This window comes from Mycteria americana, chromosome 1, assembly GCF_035582795.1.
Source record: "Mycteria americana isolate JAX WOST 10 ecotype Jacksonville Zoo and Gardens chromosome 1, USCA_MyAme_1.0, whole genome shotgun sequence".
NCBI classification, from domain to species: domain Eukaryota; kingdom Metazoa; phylum Chordata; class Aves; order Ciconiiformes; family Ciconiidae; genus Mycteria; species Mycteria americana.
Window position 1 is genome coordinate 153,881,672 of NC_134365.1, and position 18,028 is coordinate 153,899,699.

At 41.4% G+C, this 18,028-nt stretch overlaps 2 protein-coding genes across 2 annotated transcripts in view; both read left to right on the plus strand.

The window, feature by feature from the left end:
- The first annotated feature begins 1,868 nt into the window (after positions 1-1,868).
- SULT1C4 (sulfotransferase family 1C member 4) lies at positions 1,869-7,693 on the plus strand. The gene is made up of 7 exons (XM_075496045.1): positions 1,869-2,079; positions 3,746-3,883; positions 5,152-5,249; positions 5,574-5,700; positions 6,930-7,024; positions 7,241-7,421; positions 7,581-7,693. Exons 1-7 carry the CDS (start codon positions 1,869-1,871, stop codon positions 7,691-7,693), a joined length of 963 nt encoding a protein of 320 aa, XP_075352160.1.
- Positions 7,694-15,810: 8,117 nt separating this feature from the next.
- GCC2 (GRIP and coiled-coil domain containing 2) overlaps positions 15,811-18,028 on the plus strand; it is a 32,015-nt gene continuing 29,797 nt past the window's right edge. Inside the window, exon 1 of the mRNA XM_075524969.1 lies at positions 15,811-15,918. Within this exon, the coding sequence (XP_075381084.1) occupies positions 15,817-15,918 (102 nt within the window). The 5' untranslated portion in view covers positions 15,811-15,816. The remainder of the gene's footprint in view (positions 15,919-18,028) is intronic.

Genomic DNA, 18,028 nt, shown 5'->3' on the forward strand with positions numbered 1-18,028 from the left:
CAGCTGGAGTGACCTACCTTTTGCCCAAGAACGGCTTTTCCTGATGCAACCAAACATTTCAGCATGACTGCAACAGCTGGGAACCAGATATAAAAGTGTCATTGGCATACTTTTAGCAGCCAATGTTACTATGCTGTTTGTGGCTAGTCCGGGGCATGTCATTATCTCTCCCAGTATCTCATATAGATTTAAAGATAGATAGGGACTTAAATCTTATAAAGAAACATTACCTCACACACAGTGATCCCTAACCCTGTAATGCCAGGCTAGTTAAGAAGTGAACCTGTCTAGAAAGTGCTATAAAACATAAATTTTATGTTTTAAAATACAGCAATTAAACAGACCCTTAGACATCAATTAAATGAGCATGGTGCAGTACATGGTGAAAATGGAACCAAGTTACTTTTAATTCATTCAGTCCCATTGATCTTAGGTATTAACAAATAATAAACTTTTTTGCATTTAGATAAATATTAGTAAGAAAATGACTTATTCCACGACTGTTGACAATGACAGAAACAAGTTAAAATAATCTTGCTGGAGCTACTGACCAACATTTCATGTTGTTGCCAGTAAAGAATCATACTTTAGATGACAGATCATAGAATAGATCATAGAATGGTTTGGGTTGGAAGGGACCTTAAAGATCATCTACTTCCAACCCCCCTACCATGGGCAGGGATACCTTCCACTAGATGAGAATTCAAAGTATTTTTCCTTCACGGGATTAAAAAGGGGTTCATAAACCAAGCCAGAAATACTGTTCAGCTGTTGGCTGCTGCTGTACCTCCTCCTTTGCTCTCCTCACACTTATAGGAGGAATAGAAACTCCACCCAAGCTTTCATTCTATTTCTGCCTGAAGATGTAAGTGGGTGCACAGTCATCAATACAGCCAAGGACTAAAGACATTCAAGCAGGAAAAATTATCTTCTTTTTTTTATTTCTTGGGTCACTGCCCAGGCACCAGCGCAACCTCTTGCAATGCTCAACTGAATCTGTGTGAAAGTGGGTGTGAGTCAACAAGGAAACGATAGGCAATATTTTGGCAATGTTTGCTGTTGGGATTGAAGTGTCTTTTGTCTTTTCTGGCTGATATTTTTAATTGAGGCGATTTCTGTAGCCTCCCTTTAAGCAGAACTTTCCTCTGACCAGATTCTGGAGTCCTGAAGGTTATGGCTAAGAAGAGGCCTCCTTGAGAGAAATCCAGAAATCAATAACTAGTTACTGTAAAACTGTACAATAGGCAGTAGACTTTACTAGATCGATTCAAATAATTAAAGTCTAACAACCTTTAGTTAATGATCTATCTAGTTCAGGTTATTTATCTGCAACAAATTTCAATATACAGCAAAGAGCTCTAAGAGTGAAAAGCTCCAGGAACGAAACACAGAAAAGCTCTGCAAATATTTTTGTGAGTATGAGGCCCAAAGGGTGTTAGCAGATGTTTCTGTTTATTTTCTTTAAGAAGGGTTGGGTCCTGTATGCTGACTTCAGTGGGAGCTGTTATGCTCTGCCTTCTTTTGAATCACACTTCTGATGATTACTTTTTCTTGCCTTTCAAAGATCTTGCCTTCATATTTACAGTCAGAATTTAACATAAATATGTTTGGTAAAATGTTTAAAGATGGGAATAATGGCTTTTTTTCTCTTTTTGTATCTGAGTAAACAGAGCGATTTTTAGAGATGCTGAGAACCACCACCAGCAATATACCAAGTGTTTCTGAAAATTAGATCCAGCTTTAAGCATCCTATATATGGATCCAGATAGGCCAAATCATAGTCAAAGAAATCAGAGGACATGGAATTCAGTTAATAAAAGAGACCTCAAGAATGAATGAGTAAATTTAGATTTTTCTTCAGAGCAACCATGTTAATTCCAAGCCTTTCTTTCTTCATGCAGTGCTCAATAGCCCTGGATAAAATGGAAGATTTGAGTCTGAAACAGACAGTGCTCCGAGTTGAGATAGGTGAAGTGGAAGGTATTCCCTTCACAAAAACAATATGCAGCACGTGGGACCAAGTGTGGAAGTTCAAAGCCAGACCTGACGACCTTCTCATCGCAACCTATGCAAAAGCAGGTTGGTGTGGGTAGGAAACAGAATAGAAAAGTTTGGGATAGTGCTTATTGTTGGAACTAAAAATTATGGTTTCCTATTGTGACTGATATTTGCTTAATCCCAAACCAGACATATTTTAAAGACGTGAAGCTCTGTCAGTTGTGACTAGTAACTTCTGACTTCTTTGGCAGAAGTAACAACCATCTATTATTACTGAAGTTCAAATGGCCAAAGTCTAATAACCTATACTTAAATGTTTCCTTTGATTTAGATTATATACATATATATTAATGGCAACAATAAAAGTTTTCCACCAATAGGTAATGATTTAACAAAGCCTAGTAAAAAGTCAGCATTACTCAGAAATAATAGAAACTGACTGAACAACTATGGATTGTATTATGTATTTCGGGAATAACGTGGTGTGTAAACCAGCACTGATTTCTGGAAATGGGTTAATTATTTTAAGGAAATAACTGAAGTTGCTTAATAATTTCAGCCAATAAAATAACCACCATTAATATTAGCTACCTGGTATTTTATTCAGTGATTGGCCACTTTGCTCATTACTATTTCTCCTCTTGATCAGACCCTTTATACTTACTACATAGGAAAACAATTAATAACAAGCATCAATATTAATCCTGGATGAATAAAAACATGTACAGTTTAGGGGATACAGGAACAGATTCGGGAACATTTGATGATCATAAAAAAATAATGACTTGAATTAGCAAGAATTTTTAAGTATTTTTTTCAGTAGGAAAAAAAAAACATTTTTACAAAAAAGAATCCCATTATTTTTGTAAAACCTAAAAGGTTTTAATTTATTTCCTGTATACTGAAAGCAAAAACACGTTATTTTATCCAGCCTGGATTAAAACCTCTCAGCCATTGAACTGAAAAGAAATAAAGTTAGGAGTCCATTTGACATTATGTTGTATCTGCCAGAGATGCACAATTCAAGCATCTTAAGAAGGGCTGAGTTTCCTGCCCACATTGCTTCCCAAATTATCCCTTAGCCTGTTCTCTAGCTGACCTGCCACAGTACCTCGGAGGAGATGTGGTTCACCCACTGATCACAGCTATAAGGGAAAAGAGGCACATGAGAGACACAATACTGTAACTCTTACAAGACATTGCAGTAGCTCAGGCAGATGAAACGTTGTACTGACCTTCATTAAAGCATTTCAAATGGGAACGTTGAAAATACTGCAACTTTTTTATCTTTTCAAACTGTATGAAATTTTTACTCACTCAAAGTTCAGGTATTTCATTTTTTCATTCAAATTCAGGGTGGAAACAAATGTTGAAATACCTGAATTTTTGCGAGGTATGAAAATTGGGAGGAGGGAATTTCACTCCTCTCTGCAAATAATACAACCTCCAAATAATAGTGAGTTTACCCCAGAGCTTTTTTTATTACTGGTGTGGGGGTGGAGGCTATTTCTGTTGGCAAGAAGCAGCCTGTCTAAAATGGAATCCCTGAAACTGTGCTTTGGGAATTACTTTTGTATTCCTAATTATGCATTTTTCCTCCATTATCCTCTATTTCCACTTTGTCCATCATCTTCCATGATGTTTCTTCATCCTTTAATACGGAGTCCATCCTTCTGGCCTTCACTTCCCTAGCAGAAGAGACTCTTGGCTATCCCTGAGGGAACACTCTAAACACTGACATTTTCAGGTACCACGTGGACACAGGAGATAGTGGATATGATTCAACAAAATGGAGATGTTGAGAAGTGTAGACGCGCCACTACTTACAGACGCCATCCTTTCCTTGAGTGGTCTATCCAAGAGCCTTCAGTTGAGAGTTACTCAGGTGAATATTATACAAATAGGTTTGTATTTTAGAAAAAAGGAAACAAAACAAGCACCCGGTGCTGATGCCACAGATTTCCTGGGAAAGGTCCCACTTGCTTTGTCACTGAACCATGCACCGTGTTGGGTATTAGGGATCAGTTCAGTTGCTTTAACATAAACATCTAGTGCTACTCAAGTTGATGCGAGGCTGGCAGATGACTCAGGTACTGCTGAAGACCATGCTGTTTTGGAATACTCCACAGTACCTAAAACAGCAGCAGATATGCGTAAAATCGCAACATGGGAGCAACTGAATCCCATTCTCTGATTAGGGGCTGTATGGAAGAGAAACCTATGTCATGGATGTATTCCCAAAAGGTGGATAATGTTTTCAGTGGTTTTGCTACTGTTTTGAGTAACTGCTGTGGAATTCTAGGGTCTAGTCATCTAAACAAGCCATGGGGCATTCAGGCAGGTCTGACTGTTTTGCAAAGACAGTTTCCTACAAGTGTCTTCCCCCAGCAAGGGCTCCCGTTCCACAAAAATCTTTAAGCCAGACTCTCTTCACATTTGAAGCTAAAAAGTTTGACTAACTCTGCAGCAGAAGTGCTACTTTTTCTCTTCTAAGCTAGACTGTGTTGACACAGAGACAAAAAAATGACAGAGGATGACAGAGGAAGATAGACGATGATAGGAAAAAGAAAATTATACAGGTCATGATAGAGATTTAAAAAGGAGGGGGGGAGGGGACAACACATCTCCACATATCACCAGATACTCCCAAGTATTCCCATATATCCATAGCTACTCAAAATCCCCCGTCCATCATGCTCCTAGTTTCTCCTTACGTGCTATCCAGAAAGTCTAGTCAGTCAGTCTATTCTTCTCATATCCTAGAAAGAAACAAAAATTTCTTACCTGCAAAGTGAAAGGAGTTCACTAAATATCATGAAGGAAAAACTTTGGTTGGGTAAATAAAAACTAATATTCATCATTATCCCTCAGAATGCAGGGGTTAGACATGGGCCGAAGAAAGCACGAAGAAGATATGAATCAGTGTTCCCCCTTTCCTCATTGAATACATAGGTAAAAATTTCTCTAGAAACGCTCAGGGTGCTTATGCAATGCTATATATGTTACACGGCTACATAATTGCTTTGGAGACAAATGTTTGCTGCAAGGTGAACTGCTGAAAAGTTACAGTCAAAATCACGTGTATGAGAATAGCAAAGAAGCGCTAGTGTAATTTAGAGAACAAGTCACATCTCATAATGACACATCCCACAGGCCTGGAGTTAGCTGAAGCTATGCCTTCTCCACGAACAATAAAAACTCATCTCCCTGTGCAGCTGGTGCCTCCCTCCTTCTGGGAACAAAACTGTAAGGTAAGGCTGAAGAGGTAGGACTCAATTCTACTTCACCTGCAAAGAAAGCGACATAAACCAGGACTGAATATGGTTTCCAGAATCTTTGTGAAACCTAAAGGTGTCCCCAGATATTTTCCCTTTAATGTGCAAAGCCTGTGTGAAACTATAGATGTCATGACTAAGTTAACTGCACTGGATTTCAGAAAATGGCAGCTTCAAAGCAAAATCTCTTAAGCCTCTGTTACCAGGCTCCAAGAGAAAACTCCAGGAGATGTTCAGTATCTATATAAGCATGTGTAAGTTAACTTTTCTCTCTCTCTCTGTCTTTTCATATCAATAAAGATAATCTATGTGGCGAGAAATGCAAAAGACAGCCTGGTGTCATACTACCATTTCCACAGAATGAGTAAAGGAATGCCTGACCCAGGAACCTGGGAGGAGTTCATGGAGAAATTCATGACCGGAAAAGGTAATGAACTGCAATCAGTTGTATAAGAGATTTTGTTCATTTAAAAAATGCATGACATTTATTTATTTCAGCTATGGTTTGAAATCCAGTGCTGACACTCTACAGAAGAATATCTACTGAAGGTGTTTCAGTAGCAATTTATCTTCATTCATGGGTTTTTATTAGTACCTAAAGGATTAATTCTATCTTTACATTCCCATTTTGAAGGAAAAAAAAAAAAAAGCTACTCTATTATCATTCAGAAACATATGTGAGAATTTTCTCTCTGAGGTTAAAAGAAATCTGCTTGGAAGCCAGCTGGGAAGGAACAGTGGTTTAATTGGTTTTACTCTAGCCTGATATACAAGAAACCATGGTTTAATTCTGTATAGAAATGTGCAGTGTGAATTTGAGTTAAGGGAGTCTTTTTGCCTAAATTCATTTGTATAAAAATAGGGCCTCTGAACAAAGCCAGTTATCTAGCTAAAGACAGGCAAACCCAGAAGCTGATTCTTCCCTTTCGAAAAAAGGCACTCATATCCAAGAAAGAAAACCTGCTCAGGTGGATGGCAGTCTGCAGTTTTGGTCTCTAAAGCTTCCATAGGTCCTTAATATTTTTGCCACCATGTAGGCCCAGAAACACCACTGTCTGGACCAGCACGAGAGTCTCATGTCTAAAGGAGACCATATGTCTTATGTTTGACTAGCTCGGCTTGGGAGCCATCTGCCCCAGTGGAGAAATCTAGAACATAGCTACCTCTGTCCAAGCTAGTCATCTTGACTCTTGCTGGAGAGAAACAGGCACTTCTGATAGTATACCAAATATTTAAATCAGTTAGAATCACAGAATAATGCAAGTTGGAAGGGACCTTTGATGTCCATCTGGTCCAACGCCCTGCTCAAAGCAGGGCCAATTAAGACCAGTCTTGTCCAGCTGATCAGATGACTCACTCTGGAAATGTCTGTTTCTCTCCATTTACCGTAAAGGCAGCCTGGATTTTTCATTCATTAAGCATCTGCATTTGTTGCCCTCTAAAGTTACACATGAATCCTGCTCTGAGCATCCATACACCTGAGGGATTAATAGCACGAATGCTGTGATAAGCACAGAGCACAGCAGTCATGGCCACAGTGATTCAAAACCAGCTGGGAAATGCCCAGACACTGGTTATGGGGGAAACATGAGTGCCACAGATATCTAAAGACAGTTTGAGAATTTATAGCTGCTGATGATGTTACTCCTTTTTCAGTGCTCTGGGGTTCCTGGTATGACCACGTAAAAGGATGGTGGAAGGCAAAAGATAAGCACCGTATTCTCTACCTCTTCTATGAAGATATGAAGGAGGTAAAAGGCTGAATGTATGTTTAGAGAGCTCTGAAATCTGGAAGTCCAGTAGATACTACCTATGATCAACAGTTTTCTATTATAATGCCAGCTGTATCAGTAAATCTTCAGATAACCTGATCATCTCACCCTGACAACAATTGCGACTTCAACACTATGTTTGATTTCTTTGCTTTTCCTGGCTCTGTATCTTATCCCACGTTATTCTCTCTGCAGAATCCAAAGCAAGAAATTCAGAAGATTCTGAAGTTCCTGGAGAAGGAGGTGAATCAGGAGGTTCTAAACAAGATACTCCATAACACCTCGTTTGAGGTAATGAAGGAAAATCCCATGACAAACTACACTACCGAGTTCCAGGGAATAATGGATCACTCCATTTCCCCATTCATGAGAAAAGGTACTGAGGTTTGTTACTGGCATCAACTCTGTCTTCTTGGTTGTCATTCTATTTTGAAATAAGCCTTGAAATATAAGTATCTAGTGAGTCACGGCTAATGGGCTTCAGGAAATACTGGTAAATTAATCTTCTTTCTTTTTTTGCTTTGCTGTTTCTTAGGGGTTGTTGGGGACTGGAAGAATTATTTCACTGTGGCACAGAATAAGAAATTCGATGAAGATTATAAGAAGAAAATGGCTGATACCTCTCTTGTTTTTCGCACAGAATTGTGATTATTAGCAATCGGAATTATTCTCTATGATCTTCAGCCTTTTCCATTTTATATATTTTGCTTTTCCTTCACAAAATGCCTGTGTCCCTAAGATGGCAATATCTCTCTCTCACACACCACTGATTTTTCATTATCGTGAGTGCCCAAATTATGTGGAAGCTTAGGCTGGTCTCCCTGAAGAAAATAATCCCACTGGATACTTCCCATTCATCCTTCCCACAGTAACTTTCAGCATTAACAAAAATATTTCAGACATGCTTTGAGTTTTTGTCTTTGTAAAACTGCAGCTGATATTGCTGACATTTTCAAATCAGCCTCTAACAGAAATAAGGAACCAATAGGAAAAAGGTGTTAAAAGAGTGCAAAAGGTGTGGGCATTATATGTTATTCATTATATATGTTGTATGAACATCAATCAATAAATAACAATAAACAAATGTAAAGGCAGTCAAGTATAAACAGAGAACAGAAGTGCACAACGTAGAATAATTTTCTTTTTCTCTCATTTTGAGCTGGACATCATAAATGCCATGGAGATGAAAGCAACGTTTCCAAAAACACTGAACACCCATTACTTCCTTTGATGAAACTTGCTAAAGGGCATTTATCTACAATCCAGCTGTGGAGGCAGTAGTCCCTACTGCATCAAGACAAGAAGCTTTTCTCACTGTTGCCTTTTGAAACGGTTAGCATAATCTTCTGTTAACACTTGGAGAATTCTGAAAGTTGGTATGAACCAGGTCAAGACTCAGTGCTGCATATCCTGTCTCCCTCTTCTCCACCGCTGTAGAAGTGTTCATCAGACACATCATGTTATTACTTCCTCCTTTTCTTCACTCTTCTCTTGTTAACCAAACATACAAACATCCCATTGAGGGCTCTTAGTTGCAATAGGGCCTGGCTGATATTATCAAATAAAGACCAGTTCTGGTTTAGCATTAGTACCAGCACCGTAGCCATGCTTTGAGCTTGTGGGAAATTCACTAAAGCGATTGTCGTGGTTTAGCCCCAGCCGGCAACTAAGCACCACGCAGCCGCTCGCTCACTCCCCCTCGGTGGGATGGGGGAGAGAATCAGAAGAGCAAAAGTAAGAAAACTTGAGGGTTGAGATAAAAACAGTTTAATAGGTAAAGCAAAAGCCGTGCACGCAAGCAAAGCAAAACAAGGAATTCATTCGCTACTTCCCATGGGCAGGCAGGTGTTCAGCCATCTCCAGGAAAGCAGGGCTCCATCACACGTAATGGTTACTTGGGAAGACAAACGCCATCACTCCAAATGTCCCCCCCTTCCTTCTTCTTCCCCAGCTTTATATACTGAGCATGATGTCATGTGGTATGGAATAGCCCTTTGGTCAGTTTGGATCAACTATCCTGGCTGTGTCCCCTCCCAGCTTCTTCTGCACCTGGCAGAGCATGGGAAGCTGAAAAGTCCTTGACTAGTACAGCAACAACTAAAACATCTCTGTATTATCAACACTGTTTTCAGCACAAATCCAAAACATAGCCCCATACCAGCCACTATAAAGAAAATTAACTCTATCTCAACTGAAACCAGGACAGCGATTCATAGCCCGTTTAATTATAGACAACTGTTACCAATCCACTTTTGGTTTTAAAGTGCCACCATTGAGCTTGGCACACAAAAAAGGCCCCAAAGAGTTCCTGCTTAACTGGGTTTGCACTCTGAATGTTAGAAGGAAAACAACATACATGACAGCAGCTGGAGGAAAATACTGCCTCAGTCTCATTTAGTCTAGTTTAGTCTAGTTTAACACAGAAAATGTTTGCTGGGAGTATTTTCTCTTTGGCCTGTGGAGAGTTCCAAGGATTTAGTAATAGGAGCAGCTGTCAACATGCACAGTCCATTTCAGGCTACCGATTTAATCTCAATATCTAAAATGCATGCAGTTCTCTAAAGGGCAGCAATATCTTGCATCAAGTTTGAAAACAAATGAAAAGCTTCCTGTTAAATGTAGAAGTTACATTGTCAGTTCCTGGCCCACCAATTTCCCCCCAAAAATGCAGGAAACACTGAAACCAGAAACATGCATTTGCTATATTAGTGCTAACATAGGCAACTGAAGGGCTTCAGGTCACCAGAGATTCCTGCCCACAAATAAAGGATGTCTCAGTAAATTGACTACCTGAGAAAAAAATCATCTGGCAGAGGTGCTGCTGTTCATCACAGCAAGGCTAAATATCAGCCTGGGGAGCTTTCTGCTACTTGTTTGTTTTTTGTTTATGATTAACTTGATTTGCTATCTTACTATTGCCAGTATGAGGAAAAGGTGTTGCCTGCTCTCTGGCGTATTTCCATCCTCTTGGGTCACTCCATGAAACCATATGAGTCAGCTCAGTTTGTCAATCTAACCCTCATTCAGTGTCATAAGAGCCATCAGTAAATGGAAAACATGCTTAACTCAGTAGCTTGGTGACATTTTATGAGTGCTGCTATACAAAAGGTCACACAGATGACCTATTTGTTCCTCCTTTGAAATCTCTGAATCTATCAGAAGTGCAAAATGCTGACGGTGGCTGATGCCTGGTCTGAAAGGGAGCTGCACAGCCACTAAAAGGATAGAGGCACCATATAATAAGGGGCTCGTATCACATTGGGACACTCACCTTTGCCCTCACTTCCTTAGGTAAGTCTTCACCCAGCTGCAATTCGGCTGCTCTGAAAAACAGATAAAAAGTAGCACAGGTCAGAGTGTAGTCCTAGGAAAAAAAGGGAGGAAACAAACACTGATGTGTGGTTACATAAAAACTGGCTTTCCTTATCCTATTGATATTAATCCTTATATAGACTCAAAGACAGAAATGTTAACCTTTACGACAAAATATCGCTGGCAGGGGGATAGAAAAGTGGAATGTTTCTGCTTTTTATGCCCTCTCAAGCCACCACAGCTGCGAGAGATCAACCTGTGGATTCAGTCACAATTTGCAAAATGCTAGTAATTGTGTAAAACTACAGGGAAGAGTGAATTGTTACCAGTGAAAATGATTGGATCTGTAGTTACCAGGAAAGTCTGGGAGAGGGGTTAATAGGCTGTATGCATCCCCCAGTGGACCCGGAGACTACCATGCTTTGGTGTCTATTATGACAGTATGTCAACAGAGATGTGTATTTGCTTCTGGGTAGATGACTGGAGGGTGCCTACATCTAGAGCGCCTTTAAGTTACCTATCTTTAGGTTTGTCAGTTGTTATGTACCGAAGAGCTTTAAATGATGTGCTTGTATACAGAGATTGTTTACTAATACTGACATAAGTTGGTAAGAGGTTTAATTTATTTTTACATAAGATGCTGTATATCAGTGAGCACCTGCAGAATGAGATTATACACGTTCAGCTAAATTATTACAAATCAATTTAAAGTATTGTCAAGCTTCTGGTGCAAACAAGTGACTTTTCACTACAGTGATAGAGCTCCGTACAAAGCTCTATTAGACATATGCCCTGAATATACAGCTATGCTTTATTTTCATCCAGTTACCTAGATGCATGATTTTACTAACCTTCTTACACAGGTGCAGCTTCTTCTATGTCAATTTAAAAAGGACTTGTGTCAGTTTAGCTAATGCAATCCCACCGCAACTTCTTCAATGCTGGTTGTCTCTTCTTTTATAAGAAAGTATACCTGCAGAGTTTTGATAGTGGAGAAACTTTGTTATTCACCTCTAACAAATGTTTGAAAATCAGTGTTGATTAATACACATTAACCGTTCACATGGTTTTGTAGCTCTGCATTAAAATTACCAAAACAAATGCTCCCACAGGAGTGACTTCCTGCTTCGATACAGACTTTTTAACAGGAACTGCTGTATTAATTCTAGGGTAGTCAGGATTGTCCTTTAGCTTGACTGTCGATAGCAACTAGGGGAGCCATTTTACTTTCACATGGAATGCAACCATTTATGAAACAGAATGGAAGAAGCACCAAGCTTCAAAAAATTAAAGGAAGAGACAGAGAAGGGAGCTGTTCTATCTTCTTAGCTAGCATTCAAAGACAGAGGGACACAGCTTTTCTTTCGACTAATTTTACTGTAGATGATCTGCTTCATGCTTGGATTGAAAGTCACTGTTTCTCCAGTCAGGAAATAGACCGCAGACAGGAAGTAGTTTTTATTTAATTTGTCCTAACCATATAGGATATGGATATCCTATCCTATAACATATACATTGTATTTTTTTTACAATGATTTATGCCAACATGTTCACAAAGAGCCTTATCTTTACAACAAGGTTAATTATTAATTCTGGAATTTTCCAGAGGTGCATTAACATTGTATTTCAAGCCTGGGCTGAAGCTTCCATTTCCCCCACATCCTCAATGAGTGATGCAAGCCCTGTCTCAGCATAGGCTGTAGGTGAGCCTAGAGGCACATTGAGAGAGAAAGTTAAGCCCTTCATACTCATAGGATGCAACCAAACTGTGCTGCCAGACCTAAAGCCATGGGCTTAGGCTGGATAACAAGGCCCTGCCTGCCCTCCAGACCAAGCACAGACTTAGGCGCTGTGTAGGTGGACCAGGAATGTTGTCATGCAGCAGTGTCCCATGGCTAATGTTGAAGAGGCAAATTAGTCATGGATTATTTTGCAGAAGGGCTCCAGCATAGCCTGCTGCAAGGGCAGTTGGTAGTTATCAGCAGTGTGAGCTCAGACTGCCTTTAGGACTGTGTGAAGGCTCACAGTTGAATTATAGCCATCTACCATGACCATGGAGACAGCAGGATTATGTCAAAAGCAAGACACACTGGGTCCTGCTCTGGTACAGGCAATATAGGTATAGGTAAAGTTTTAGGTTAGACACCTAAAAAGGAAGGTAACTAATTTTTTTTAATTGTTAAAATTGAGCCTCTTGATTCACAGTAACTTGTTATTGTGCCCATAACCCTCACTCATCTATATTTGCTACTATCTCTGTGTGCAGTTAAAAGGGCTTTCATGTTCTGTTAACAATGGAACAGTCTTTTATAGCCAGACCCAACCCTCAGTGCTCAAACAAAACGTTCATTTCCTTGTTTCAGTTTCACGCTGACCTTTCAACAGGCTTGGTGGGCTTTGCAGACAAGTAATAGAAAACCAAATTTCTTACCTTTCAGTTTCCTATTGCAATTTAAAACCAGAATTCAGGACTACGTATACAATTTCTTTTTTTAATACTTAACCATTCCTTCACACACAAAGTAGTTTTGAGATAAATACAAAGGACAGTACTGCCCTTGCATCTTATTTACTCATATAAACATTCAGATTAGCCTCCTCTTTTACACTTCCTTAACTTTTTCACTGTACCTGTAGCCTCTACCATTCCACTCCAGTGGGAACCTACTGAACCCGAACCCAACCCAACAAAATGGCCATAGTCAGCCAAAGAATTTACGGTTCATTTGCACAGGGCAGGGAGAATACTTTAAGTTTCCAGAGGAGAATAGTTAACATACTGTAAATTCATACCCTGCCTTCCTTTATACTCATGTGGCATGTAGAAAAGCTATAAAAGTAGCTCAAAGCAAGAACGCTGACTGGCCCGGCATGGTTCACAAGCAAAAGAGTTTGTGATCTTCAGAACCTGTTGGAAAGCCAGATTCTACAGTGGCAAGTATTTAAAGCATCAGCTCTTGTATGCTGGAAACAAATTCCACAGTTGCAAAATTACAGTAATTTTCTCATTCTGTGCTCTTCAGAAAATTCTTGCAGGTCTAATAATTCCAATGATAGTGAACAAGCATTTGTACCCTGCCTTGAGGTAAGGGCTAATCACAGCCCTGTGGGACTTGGCTTCTCAACAAAAGCAGGATTTAAAGTTTGTTATGCTCTGTCCCAACACATCTCATAAATGTCTTGGCAATCTTGTTTTACATAAACAATGCTATTTAAAAAGATGAACTAATTATCTTTTACAAAGATAATAAAATCATAGAATATATGGAGCATATAAATTATTCTTGTTTTTCTCACTTATCTTGTCTCAAATTAGCTGCATGCAATATGTATCAACTTACTGGCTCCTTCTGGATAGGTAAGACGTACAATTCATAAACTGTTTAAGAAAAATATGTAAGACTCTTGCAGGTATGAATTCACATTTTTTCCCACAAAATATGGAGCAGCTTGTACTTCCTTGTAACAAGTTGAAACAATCAACACTCAAAATCCTCCATCTTTCTTCTTCTAGTTATTCTAGAACTTTTCTAATTCTTCTACTATTCCCTAACCAGGTTGCTTTACAATTGCTGTTGTAATTCAAGGCCAGAATGAAAGACTTTCAAGACATTCTCCGTTATGAAATATACCTAAATTCTGTTGCACAAAATGGAGGGGGGTGGAAGGGGAGAATTGGCCTGTCTCTGTCAAATACATAGCTCACAGGAACAGCGAGCTATATCAAGGGCTGAGTGCTCTCTTGCTAGAATCAGTTTCAGAAAGCCTGTGATGAGTGAGCCGGTAGTTCACTGTCTTCAGTACAAACACATCTGAAAATCCTTTGTGTGCCTGCCTTGGATGATCTCCAAAATCAATTTCCTCATAGGCTGAGTCATGAGATGACCCAAGAGTTGAATCACAATACATATTTTCTGGGGATAGGAGGAAAGAACAAATTTACATGAAACATTGTTTTCTCTGGGGTTTTAGGAAAAAGAAGGTAAGCTTTCCTATAGTGTTCTCTCCAGACGTCCAACTTCAATTGGAGACTGACCTGGAAGGACAAAGCAGTGCAGTATGGCATAGTTAGGGTCAAAAGCTCTTGCCACAGGATGGGTTTGGAAGGACTGTATCTAGAAAGGCTCTTCTTGAAGTTGTGTGAAACCCCCGTGTTAGGCCACAGCAGTGCAGGCATAGGTACCCAGTTCAGAGTCTCCCAGAGTGGATGGGGAAAGAAAGATTTAATGTTTAGTGCCCTGTGGGGCTTCTAAAAAGTGTAAGAATAGAAGTAATGGAAAAACAGCTTCTTGCGGTTTGGTTAGGGAGATCTGTTCCTCGGCAGCAGCCTCTCTGAGAGCATGGAACCATATGCTCCCACTGCAGTTGTGTACCTGCATATATTACAATATACAATAAATACATATAATGAACAGTGAACACATTGGGGGAAAAAAAAGACAAGGAAATAATTTCTGAGGTATATGTGGAGAACCTTTTTGCCTTTTGTCACCATTTGTCATTTGAATTTTAAAAGAATGACAATAAGCAGACTTGGAAAAATGCAAATTATTCTTCCGAGAGCAATTTGACTAACATACCTCTTTTTTTATTAAAATAATAGATATTCTCTCATGACACCATAATTAATTCAGTGAAATTCAGTATTTATCTGGTGAACTGTAAATAGAATAATATGCCTAAATTGCAGGCAACTTCTCATTAAAAATCAATTACTTATCACAAAATGTCAAAAGTAATTCAGGCACTATGAAAGCGCATGCATGATTACAATAAAAAATGTGTGCACTTTAAAGTAGGTATTGCTCCCATCAAACACCTGCCCAAATGGCCATAAAGATGGCTCTCAATTAAAAAAAACAGAACTACAAGCCATAATACCTGGCTTCTGCTATTTGCTCTGGTATAGTCCTTGATATCTGATGTTTGATAAATAACTTAATCACTCTGTGCTTCCATCGAGATACTAAAAATAGGATCCTAAATCCCACAGCCGTTCATCTCATACTCTCCTTATGATGACAGTGAGAGACAGACTTGCCCAACAACAGGCTCCCCGCACCGTAAGGTGCCCTCGCAGCAGTGCGTACCCCTCAGGAATAGGAAACGGCGGGGTGCGGTCGTGTTGTAGCCGTGCCCCTTCCCCTCTGCCGTTTTTATTACACGGACAGCGTGCGGCGGGCAGCGCTACCTGCGCCTCCTGCCTTCAGCCACCGTTCAGGCCGGCTGTGCCGCCGAAGCAGCCTGCCCCAGCAGAAGCCCTGCCAGGCGACGCTCGGTCGGCAATACCGCCCCGCTGCCGGCCCTTCCCGCGCAAGGCAGGCGTTCAACCGCCGCCGCCGCGCGCCAGGGGGCGGGGCCGGGCCGGGGCTGCGAGGGGGCGGGGCTCAGGTGACGAACGTTGCCTAACCCTCAGCCGGCTCGGGGGAGGGGAGACGCTGCGTTACCGGCGAGCGGGGATGACGGAGGCGGAAGTGGGTCGGGGAGGATGTAGCGGCGCTGACAGCGGCTGTGGCGCCGCGATCTCCCCGCCCCTGCAGCCAGCCGGCCCTGCCATGGAGGTAACGGTGCGGCTGGGGAACAGGGGAGCCGTCGAGGGGGGTCCGTTGCCGAGGACGGGGGGGGGGGGGGGGAAGGGGGCGCGTGACCTTGGGCTGCGGCACGCGGGGCGGGGGCGGGCCGGGGGGAGGTGCGCGTCAGTCCCGTCCCCCCTCGCGGGTCGCGGTCCCCCTCCCCCCTCGCGCGCCCCCTCCCCCCTCGCTTGCAGCCCCCTCCGCGCGCCGCCAGCGGCCGTTGGCGGGCGGCTGTCAGCGACCGTGGCGCTCGCGCCTGTCGGGCGGCGCCGCTCGCCTCAGAGCCCGCCGCCGGCTGCTGTCCGGGGCCAGCGTGGCGGGCGGGGTAGCCCGCGGGCCGCTGCGCGCCCCTTCGCCTCCTCCCGGCCTGCCCCCGGGGGTGGTGCAGCCCCGTTGGGCGGCCGCTGTGAGGGGGTGCGGTGCGCGGCCCGCCGCGCTCCCGGCTGGGCTGGACCGGGGGTGGGAATGGGACTGGGTGCTCTGGTCCTGCCCTGCGGCGGTGTGAGCGCCGGTGCGGGCTTGAGGGGCTGCTGAGTGCCTCCTGCTAGAAGATGGGGATGCCATCCTGTTTGCATGGGCTGGGAGAGACCAGTCGGTGCTGACTCAAGGGAAGAAACACTCAGATGACATACAGTGAATGTGTTGAGTGGTTACTTTTCACCCACGAGTGAACAAGCATTCCTTTTCTACTGAGGGGACCTGATGTGTTAACAGTACACCAACTACGAAACGCCTACCAACACAAGCAAATAAAATCACTGAAGTATATGTATCTAGTGTAGCTTTCATAACCACCGAGGCAAATCCAAAGGCAACGTTGAAGAGTTTAAAATTCGTAAACGAAATTCACTCGCCTGGTAGTTTCTGAGCTGCCTATGTTGTAATTATGCCTCTGTTTGCTGAAGCAATCACAACTCAAAATCTGTTTTGATGTGACTTGGTGTGATTAAAGTCAGTGATGTCTAAAAATTGCACACTGCTCAGAAAATCACTGTTCGTAATGGTCATTACTGCCACAGTTCAAGATTGATATATTGCATTTATACATCCGTTAGGCTTTCTAAGAGTATGATTTAGCTATTGCAAAAGTAAGGGGTAGATAGCAATTAAAATACACAGAACATGCTAAACTGTAGCTTGGAAAACCATTAGTGTAGATAAAGTAGGCTTTCAATTTGAAAATAAAAAATATATATGTCAGTAAAGTACAGAAGCATACCCTGTTTTCAGAATGATGGAATAGAAACTTGAGAATACTTGCAGGATTCAGTGTTGTGCTTAGAAGTGTGCTTACTACCTGCTGGCTTACAGCTCGGGTGCACCTAACCAATGAAAAGATAAGGGTTTCTTAGTAACCATCTTCCTCGTTGTTCTTGTAATTCAAATGGGTGAAACCCTCTACATGAGCTGCTTGTGGCTTCTGGTACCAGAACACCAAAACTGAATGCATCATCTTAACCTGATACGTCGTTCTGTCTCTGTGTGTATTAGCTTAAAGGAGAGTAAAAGTAATGTGTAGGTTCATCTGGCCTTACTGTAGCATGGAGAGACATGTGCTATCATCTTCTAAACAGTACATACAATTTGTTGTACGTAATTATACTGTGTAAGCATACTGCTTGTAGTGACAGTGTTTTGCTAATTGCAGTGCTGAAATATTAAGAATGTAAACGTTGACAAAGTTTTGCATACCAAGAAAATCTGATTTTTCTTAATTGCCATATTTAACGGGCGTATTATTTTCTAAGTTTGCTGTTGCCATCTCAAAAAAACTGTAGCCCATGTGATACAGAGGGAGATAACTGTAACCGCCTTTGTCCTTGGTCTGTACTTGAACTCATATTTCTAATGATGGCCTTTCTTGTTATCTGTATCAGCTGTTCTCTCTAAATTGTTAGTCAGTGATTCTCCATTCTGGTAGTGCTTAGATCCAGTTTGTTTCTTCCTTAGTTTCTATTATAAGGGAGTTTTTGTCAGAACAGAGTAGCAAAATAAAAGTGAAGGTATGTGTGTATACATATACATACACATGTAGATATATAAAAATACAAATATTTATACATACACCCCTTTGCTTTATACACACACACACACACAC

What these genes read in the sequence shown, in the direction of transcription:
- SULT1C4 (XM_075496045.1), top strand. Translation starts at nt 1,869, where the DNA reads ATGTTAATTCCAAGCCTTTCTTTCTTCATGCAGTGCTCAATAGCCCTG. An exon ending in CGCAACCTATGCAAAAGCAG is followed by an intron (nt 2,080 to 3,745) that starts GTTGGTGTGGGT and finishes TGACATTTTCAG; the next exon opens with GTACCACGTGGACACAGGAG. An exon ending in TCTATGAAGATATGAAGGAG is followed by an intron (nt 7,025 to 7,240) that starts GTAAAAGGCTGA and finishes TTCTCTCTGCAG; the next exon opens with AATCCAAAGCAAGAAATTCA.